Genomic DNA, 9,595 nt, shown 5'->3' on the forward strand with positions numbered 1-9,595 from the left:
ATTCATAATTTATAAGTAAGCTGTATGTTATCCAATTGCTAAAAAAAATGTTTGTCATTCATATTACTTCAGATTTAATAGTATACCAATAAATAATCAGCATAATATTATGATGATTACCAAAATATGTTACCTTTCCAATTAAAATTATCAATATGTTTTACAATTATGTTTATATCATAAATATTGTACAACTTTAAAATCAATTATTTAAATTTAATTCTCAAAACCTAAATATTATTATATTTTATTTTAAATGTTTTGATTATTATAATGTTATTTTTGTTTTCAGTGGTCAAGTATTGAGTGCTAATGCTTTAGACCACCAAGTATCTGTTGAATTAATACATGAGGGATTTAAGTATAAAACCACGGTTACTAAATCTGGATTGAATTCATATTTCCTCATCATGAATGGTTCATTTAAAGAAATTGAAGTTCATCGTCTTTCTGATGGAGGTACACAGTTATTAAATTTTATTTTATTTCTGTTGTATTATATACAATTAATTTTCTACATAAATTTCAGGAATTTTGTTATCCTTGGATGGATCAAGTTTTACTACTTACATGCGAGAAGAAGTTGATAGATACAGAATCGTAATTGGTAATCAGACATGTGTGTTTGAAAAAGAAAATGATCCATCCTTATTACGTTCACCATCTGCTGGTAAATTGATCAGTTTTCTTATAGAAGATGGTGGTCATGTCAAAAAAGGTCAAGCTTATGCCGAGATTGAAGTAAATTTTTATTAAGAACTCTACTGTCTCATTTATTTTTTATAATTTAAATAAATACTAAAGAGTAATAACTAATTTATGGTTTGCTATTTTTAATAGGTTATGAAAATGGTGATGACATTAACAGCAACAGAAAATGGTCATGTTTCTTATAATAAACGGCCCGGTGCTGTGTTAGATGCTGGCTCATTAATTGCAACACTTGAATTGGATGATGCATCATTAGTCACAAAAGCTGTTGAATATAAAGGACAATTTCCTGAACTAGACGGAACTTCACATATTTATGGAGAAAGTCTTAACAATATACATACATGCTACAGACGCATGTTAGATAATATTCTTGCTGGTTTTTGCTTGCCAGAACCATATCATCATGTTCGTTTAAGAGAAGTCATCGAAAAGTTTATGAATTCTCTGCGTGATCCTAGTTTACCTTTATTGGAGTTGCAGGTAAGGCATTTTAATTTTTATAGCTTGAAAATTAAATAATGAAACTTATTATTATAAATTTTAACAAAATTATTAGGAAGTTATATCATCAATATCTGGTAGAATTCCAAAAGCTGTCGATAAAAAAATTAAATCATTAATGAAGCTATATGAAAGAAATATAACATCAGTTCTTGCACAATTTCCTAGCCAGCAAATAGCTGCTATTATTGATGGGTGAGTAAATATTATAAATGCTCAATTTTTATTACATTTTTATTTTAATTATCAACAATAGTCATGCTGCAACCTTACAAAAACGAACAGATCGTGATAGTTTTTTCCAAACCACCCAAGGAATTGTACAACTAGTGCAAAGATATAGAAACGGAATTCGTGGACGAATGAAGTCTGCTGTTCATGAATTATTAAAACAATATTATGAAGTGGAAAGTCAATTTCAACATGGTAAAGAATATATGTATATATATATATATATATACATATATTAATTTTTTTTTTTTAATTTTACTATAATTAATTAAATTTTTTTTTGCAGGAAGTTATGATAAATGTGCTACAGCTTTAAGAGATAGGTATAAAGATGATATGGCTGCTGTTACTTCAACTATATTCTCACATACTCAAGTGGCAAAGAAAAATATGCTAGTTACAATGCTAATTGATCATTTATGGGCCAATGAGCCTGGATTAACTGATGAGTTAGCTGCTACTTTAAATGAACTGACATCACTTAATCGCAGTGAGCATTCAAGAGTTGCTCTTCGTGCACGACAAGTTAGTACACTTAACAATTTACATGCTTTAATCGTATTTGTAGTATTTAAATGTTATGAGATACATAATAATCATAGTTTTAATATATTTTTAATAAAATTATGTGTTATATTTGTTATTTAGGTACTTATTGCTGCACACCAACCAGCATATGAATTAAGGCATAACCAAATGGAATCAATATTTTTATCTGCTGTTGATATGTATGGACATGATTTTCATCCTGAAAACTTACAAAAACTTATCCAGTCAGAAACTTCCATATTTGATATTCTCCACGATTTCTTTTATCATTCTAACCGTGCAGTTTGTAATGCTGCATTAGAGGTATTATTAATTAAAATTTAATATGCCCAAAAATAAATAAAATATAATTAAAAACTTAATATTATTGTTCTATTGGAATTAGGTTTATGTAAGACGTGTTTACATATCGTATGATCTTACGTGTTTACAACATTTGGAACTGTCTGGTGAAATATCATTAGTTCACTTCCAATTTCTTTTGCCTTCTTCCCATCCTAACCGGTACGTTAATAATATTTTAATTAAACCTGTCTAGCAAATATAATAATTGTTTTCATACTTAGGCAACAAAATAAGATTAATTCTGTATCTACTGAAAACTTGGAATCACCAACTAAAACTCCATTACCATACATTCCAACATATCATAGAACCGGCTGTATGGCTGCATTTGAATCATTTGCTCAATTCGAACAATACTTTGATGAAATTCTTGATATTATGGAAGATCTGTCTACTCCTGTGACTATGCACCAAAAAATTATTGATGCCTTAGAAAGTGGTAGTGAATCTAGATTGAGCTCTTCTCTTAATGTGAGCTTAAATCTTGGTGACGTCCGACCGGCAGACCAAGAAAATCTTCAGGTATATTGTTTTGAAATTTATTTGAATCATTACTAAAAATATTTGTGTTTTTGTTTACAGATGGAACCTTGTCACATTTTGTGCATAGCTATGAAAGATACTGGAAATATGGAAGATGATAAACTTGGCAAGATGTATGAAGAATTTTGTCAAAAACATAGAGAGGAATTGAAGAAAAGATTAATTCGAAGAATCACGTTTTTGGCTTTAAATAAGTAATCTAGAGCAATATTTATAATTTAGAGAAATTGACATATTTAACTATACATGATTGTAGAAAATTAATGTTAATTTATTGCCTTCAATGGTATAATAATAATAATATATATGTAGATAGATAGTTAAAGTAAATTAACTTGTATGGAAAATTTCTTTTATACGCGAGCTAACTAAAATAATTATTTACAATTATAATTAAATAATAGAAAATTTTATGTTATTGATTGTAATAAAACTGTAAGTAATTTAGATATTTTCTTTTACTACACAGTACTTATTTAATCATCAAATTTTAAATTATAATTTTATACGTTTTATTAATCATAATATTATTTCTAAAATGCATCCTTTTAAATATTCATTAATAATTATAAAAAATTATTCATTAATATTAAATTTGTGGCCTTGTACATTATAGAAAAATTAAAACAGTGATTAAATTATCTTTATTTTACAATGTCTATATTGAAGAATAATTCAAACCTGTATTCAATTATAGCTTTTAATATATTAAATCATTATTGAAAACTCATAATTTTAAACTAATAAAAATATATACATTTTTATAGTGGATTAAATTTTTTTTTTAAAATGTTTCTTTTTATATTAATTTTTAGGAGACAATTCCCTAAATTATTCACCTACAGAAACTATGATAATTTTGGAGAAGATAGAATTTATCGGCATTTAGAGCCAGGTATGGCTTTCCAATTAGAATTGAATAGAATGAGAACTTATGAATTAGAAGCGTTACCAACATCAAATAGAAAAATGTATTTATATCTAGGAAAAGCGAAGGTTGGTTTAAATATCAAAACAATTATTTAATATTCAGTAAATTAATTTATTTATCTTTCAAATAGGTCCCAAGAGGTCAAGTAGTAACTGATTATCGATTCTTCATACGTTCAATTATAAGACATCAAGATTTAATTACAAAAGAAGCTTCATTTGAATATCTCCAAAATGAAGGAGAAAGAGTATTATTGGAAGCAATGGATGAATTAGAAGTTGCTTTTAGTCACCCTCACGCGCGTAGAACAGACTGTAATCATATATTTTTGAATTTTGTCCCCACTGTTATAATGGATCCTGGAAAAGTAAATATACAAATAAATAGTTTATATTGAAACTTATTAAAATACATATTATTTATGTGTTTAGATCAAAGAAAGTGTCACTAATATGGTCATGAGGTATGGCCCACGTCTTTGGAAACTACGAGTTCTTCAAGCTGAACTTAGAATGACAATACGACCTACACCAACAAGTAAAACTTCAAATGTCCGCCTTAGTCTTGCTAACGGTAGTGGTTATCATTTGGATATTTGTCTGTACAAAGAAATTACTGATTCTAAATTGGGGATGGTAAGAACATGGACACATCATTTGTGACTATATTTTACTTACCTGATATGAACTACATTGATTAATGTACATTGGTTTATTATCTTGTTTTTTAATCAATTTTAATTTTAATATAATCTATTTTTAATATTATTATGATATCTTTTAATGATTGTCTTAAGTTCAAAAAACTCATAATTTATTTAATTTTAAAGATTAAATTTGAATCATATGAATCAAAGCAAGGTCCTTTGCATGGACTCGCCGTTTCTACACCATATGTTACAAAAGACTTTTTACAACAAAAAAGATTCCAAGCCCAAAGTGCTGGCACAACATACGTGTATGATATTCCTGATATGTTTAGACAGATGATTGAAACTATCTGGCAAGAATATATAGCAGAACATCCAAATGGTAATTAACATTAATTTTGTATTCATATTATATTTTATTATTTTATTTTTATTATTTTATTTTTTATTCAATTATAATTTTATTTTAGATGGAGTGTTAAAAAATAATATATTATTTGATTATGTTGAACTTGTTGTGGAAGATAATCATATAATTGAACAAAAGCGTTTCTCAGGTGAAAATACCGTAAGTATTTTTTTTTATTATACCTTTTTAGATTTGTTCTATGTATGATTATGGTCTGTATATTAACTAATGTTATATTAGGCTGGCATGGTTGCTTGGAAATTTACAATGAGTACTCCTGAGTATCCTTCTGGTAGAGACATCATTGTAATCGCTAATGACTTAACAGTAAATATTGGTTCATTTGGTCCACAAGAAGACATTGTATTTGATTTGGCATCTAAAGAAGCTAGGAGAAGAAAAATTCCACGTATTTATATATCTGCTAATAGTGGAGCTCGTATTGGTCTTGCAGAAGAAATAAAAAGTTTGTTTAATGTGGCATGGGAAGACCCATCAGATCCAGAAAAAGTAAATTAATATAATTTTAAAATTGTCCTTTTTATATTTTTTGCATATGTAATTTTTATCATACATTTAACTATATATTTTAAAATTTAGGGATTTAAATATTTATATTTAACACCAGATGACTACGGTAAATTAGCTGGACAAAATTCAGTTGAAGCTGAATTGATTGAAGATGAAGGGGAACCACGATACAAATTAACTGACATTATTGGTACAAATGATAAACTAATGGTATAAAATATAAAAAATATTTGTTATATATGTATTTTGTAAATAGGAAAGGAGTTTGGTTATGGTGTTGAAAATTTAAAATTTGCTGGAATGATAGCCGGGGAAACATCTCGTGCTTATCAAGATATTGTTACTATTTCAATGGTATCTTGTCGTGCTATTGGTATTGGAGCTTACCTTGTACGACTTGGTCAAAGAGTTATTCAAATCGAAAACTCTCACATTATCCTTACAGGATATAGTGCCTTGAATAAGGTTTATTTTTAAATTATTCTTTTTAGTCTGACATTTTTTTAATATTATATAATATAATAAAGAACAATATGTTGTAGCTTCTTGGCCGTGAAGTATATGCATCAAACAATCAATTAGGTGGCATTCAAATTATGTATAACAATGGTGTTTCTCATAAAACTGAAGCTAGAGACTTAGATGGTGTATATAGAATTTTAAAATGGCTCTCTTACATTCCAAAGACTAAAGAATCTCCCTTGCCTATAATAAACAGTGTGGATCCTGTAGAAAGAGATATAGACTATGTACCAACTAAAGTTCCATATGATCCTCGTTGGATGATTGCTGGAAAAGAAGATTCAAGTTCGTCTTAATAAATAAAATATATACATATTATTATTTTATTATATATTATCTAATATAATTTATTTAGATGGCCATTGGGAGTCTGGATTTTTTGACAAAGGATCTTGGGATGAAATAATGCAACCGTGGGCACAAACTGTTGTATGTGGAAGAGCGAGACTTGGAGGAATTCCAGTTGGTGTTATTGCTGTTGAAACGAGAACAGTAGAAGTTGTTTTACCAGCAGATCCTGCCAATTTAGACTCTGAATCCAAAGTAAACATTCTAACATCATATAATACTTCTTTTTTATAGCTATTTATAAAAATTAATTTAATATGTACTTATGTATATTAGACTGTCTCACAAGCTGGACAAGTATGGTTTCCAGATTCTGCTTATAAAACGTCACAAGCTATTAAAGATTTTGCTCATGAAGATTTACCACTTTTCATTTTTGCTAACTGGAGAGGATTTTCTGGTGGAATGAAAGGTATTTTTTTAAATTTTTTTTTTTTATTAAAATGTTTGATTTAAAACCTGGAATACATTTATTTATTTTATATACATATTTTTGTATTTGTCAGATATGTATGAACAAATTATGAAATTTGGTGCTTATATTGTTGATGAACTAAGACAATACAATCAGCCAATTATTACGTATATTCCACCATTTGGTGAGTTACGAGGAGGTGCTTGGGCTGTTGTAGATACTACTATTAATCCAAGACACATTGAGATGTACGCGGATCCAGATAGCAGGTAATGTTTGAAATATAAGATTTGATTTGATAAAGAAGTAAATATAATTATGTAAAGCAATTTTGTTATATACATTTTATTATTATAGTTTCTCATATCATAAAATATTATGTCTATTTACAGAGGTGGTATTCTAGAACCAGAAGGAATTGTTGAAATTAAATTCCGCGAAAAAGATATATTAAAATCTATTCACAGAATTGATACGAATATTTTGAGTCTCAAAGCGAACACTAATCCTACCCCTGAACAAGCTATAGAAATTGAGAAGGATGTTGCTGACAGAGTTTCTGTATTGAAACCTATTTTTCATCAAGTTGCAGTGCATTTTGCTGACTTGCATGATACACCAAAATGCTTACTGAGTAAAGGTGTTATAAAAGATATTGTAGAGTGGAAGAAATCTCGTAATACATTATATTGGCGACTGAAAAGACGTTTATTACAAAATCAAATACAAAAAGTCATCACAAAATCAAATGATGCTATTCAAGATGATGTTGCCTATGAAATGTTAAGAAGGTGGTTTGTTGAAGACAAAGGCACCACAGCTGTAAGTACAATTTTATTTATTATATAATTCTTAATTAATATGTATTAATTTAAAGTTCAAACAAATTAAAATAAAAACCTTGGTATTCCTTGTATGTATTAATAATATTCATCTTGATCTTACATGAACAACAGTATGATTTATTGGATAAATTATAATCTTTAATATACTATTTCTATGTTCTTATAAGTTTTTTATTATTGAAATCACTTATTTATTTTAATTTTTAAAAGAAATAACAGTTTTATAACTTTTTACCAAAATCATAAAAGTGAATCATTCTAGTGTATATTTTAATACTTAATTTACAACTATATATTTGTTACCAAGGTTGAATTTCAATAACTATTACTAGTAATACTGAATAAAATATTAGATTTTATTTTGTTATTAATAATTTATGATTAATAAAGTTTTATTTTGAATACCTTTATTATAATATATTTATTTTTTTTGCTTATAGTCTTATCTATGGGACAACAATCAAGCTGTAGTTCAATGGCTAACAAGTCAACTTAATGAATCTGATGGTACGATCTTACCTGATTCATTGATTGCTAACAACATTAAAAGTGTTAGAAAAGATGCAGTCATAAATCAAGTCAAATCTACAATTATTGTACGTATTATTAAAATTTATCATACACGATTAATTATTTTATTTGAAAGTAATTGTTTTTTATTTTTATCATAGAATACGCCTGAAGTTACTTCAGATATAATTATGGGCATGTTCCAAAGCTTATCTGAAATGCAGCGTCTTGACTTGATTCACAATTTGACCCAGTTAACGGGTATTGGAAATGTGAATTTAAATAGTTGATTACTTTTTACTATAAGCAGTTATTGTTGTTTATTTCAAAATATATACATAATAAAACAAAACATATAAATATATGTACTTTTATACATATATATTTATATTACTTTAAAATACATTAGTTATTCCTGTATATTTCTGAAAAACAAAATTAATAATGTTAATTACCATATTTCACAAAATTATTATAAAAATGAATAACCTACATGGTATTGAATTTTAAATTATAAATTAAATTTTTTTAATATTTAATTTATTTTTATGAACAAATAATGCTGTCTTCAGTTTTATTATGTAGTACATAGTATATTTCTACAATAAATTGTATAGTGTTTATTTATATTTTATTCCTTTTTCATGACATTTCGTAATACAACAATTTTATTACTCTAAAATATTATTTTATTGCTACATTATATGGGTATATAATAAAAAATAATATAATTGCAAATAGTCATTTTAAAATAGTGTTGTAAATGTTTAATGTTTAATGTGAATCATTATACTATTATAAGGTTTCTTTTTAATAAAAATATTAATATTTATAGATTCAAAAATATATGCAAGTATCAAGATAAATAATTTAAAAAATACTTTTCGTAAATAAATGTATTCGGTTTTTCTTATTAATATTATTAAAAATAACAGACAATGGACCAAATGGAACTAACCAACATAATAATTTCAACCTACAATGGTGTATATAGAGAGGATTCTAGGAATTCATTCCCCCTCCCCCCCCAAATGTATGATTTTACAATGTGCAAACTTATAGTACCCAACCACACAGCAAAGTAAAAAAAAAAAAAAATTACAAACGTATAAATACAATATTTAATTTAAGTGATTCAACGAAATATAATATGATACTAGTATCATCAGTGCTCGACTTGGTAAAATTAAAGAAGGGGGACTCTACTTACTTTAAAAAAAAGAGCGTCTCCAAGACTGGCTGAATGTTATGATTATAGCGTAATAATAGTAGGGGGACGCTAACATTTCTGAAAATTAGTTGGGGTACTCCGTCGCCCTGCGTCCCCACTCAAGTCGAGCACTGAGTATCATAAAGTATAATATATTTATTAAATATATTATTTTTGTATACGCCTCTTCCTCTTCAAAGTAATAATGCCTATACAAAAGAGTACCCAAGAGGGAGGTTTGGGTCCCATTGAAATTTCTACATACTCAACGATTTAATAGTAAATAGTATATTAATAGTATATAGTATATTTTAATTTGCTCATCAAATAATAAATTGATAC

The 9,595-nt window shown here is 27.0% G+C and overlaps 1 protein-coding gene across 7 annotated transcripts in view; it reads left to right on the forward strand.

The window, feature by feature from the left end:
• Positions 1–8,399, forward strand: part of LOC112691621 (acetyl-CoA carboxylase) — a 43,081-nt gene extending 34,682 nt beyond the window's left edge. For 6 of the 7 annotated variants that reach the window (XM_025565943.1, XM_025565944.1, XM_025565942.1 and 3 more), the window contains 25 exons: positions 293–459; positions 530–741; positions 841–1,194; positions 1,271–1,410; positions 1,472–1,641; positions 1,733–1,971; positions 2,095–2,298; positions 2,381–2,499; positions 2,562–2,862; positions 2,923–3,077; positions 3,699–3,879; positions 3,945–4,181; positions 4,246–4,449; positions 4,644–4,845; positions 4,934–5,031; positions 5,113–5,382; positions 5,473–5,593; positions 5,660–5,868; positions 5,946–6,210; positions 6,281–6,468; positions 6,550–6,685; positions 6,780–6,957; positions 7,081–7,510; positions 7,974–8,129; positions 8,205–8,333. In XM_025565943.1, the coding sequence (XP_025421728.1) occupies positions 293–459; positions 530–741; positions 841–1,194; positions 1,271–1,410; positions 1,472–1,641; positions 1,733–1,971; positions 2,095–2,298; positions 2,381–2,499; positions 2,562–2,862; positions 2,923–3,077; positions 3,699–3,879; positions 3,945–4,181; positions 4,246–4,449; positions 4,644–4,845; positions 4,934–5,031; positions 5,113–5,382; positions 5,473–5,593; positions 5,660–5,868; positions 5,946–6,210; positions 6,281–6,468; positions 6,550–6,685; positions 6,780–6,957; positions 7,081–7,510; positions 7,974–8,129; positions 8,205–8,333 (5,065 nt within the window). Of the gene's footprint in view, positions 1–292; positions 460–529; positions 742–840; positions 1,195–1,270; positions 1,411–1,471; positions 1,642–1,732; positions 1,972–2,094; positions 2,299–2,380; positions 2,500–2,561; positions 2,863–2,922; positions 3,078–3,698; positions 3,880–3,944; positions 4,182–4,245; positions 4,450–4,643; positions 4,846–4,933; positions 5,032–5,112; positions 5,383–5,472; positions 5,594–5,659; positions 5,869–5,945; positions 6,211–6,280; positions 6,469–6,549; positions 6,686–6,779; positions 6,958–7,080; positions 7,511–7,973; positions 8,130–8,204 lie in introns of all 7 variants that reach the window. The other variant, XM_025565938.1, reaches the window with a different exon arrangement.
• The last annotated feature ends 1,196 nt before the right edge of the window (positions 8,400–9,595 follow it).

Source organism: Sipha flava, unplaced genomic scaffold (genome assembly GCF_003268045.1).
Source record: "Sipha flava isolate LNK unplaced genomic scaffold, YSA_version1 65_pilon_pilon, whole genome shotgun sequence".
Taxonomy (NCBI): Eukaryota; Metazoa; Arthropoda; class Insecta; order Hemiptera; family Aphididae; genus Sipha; species Sipha flava.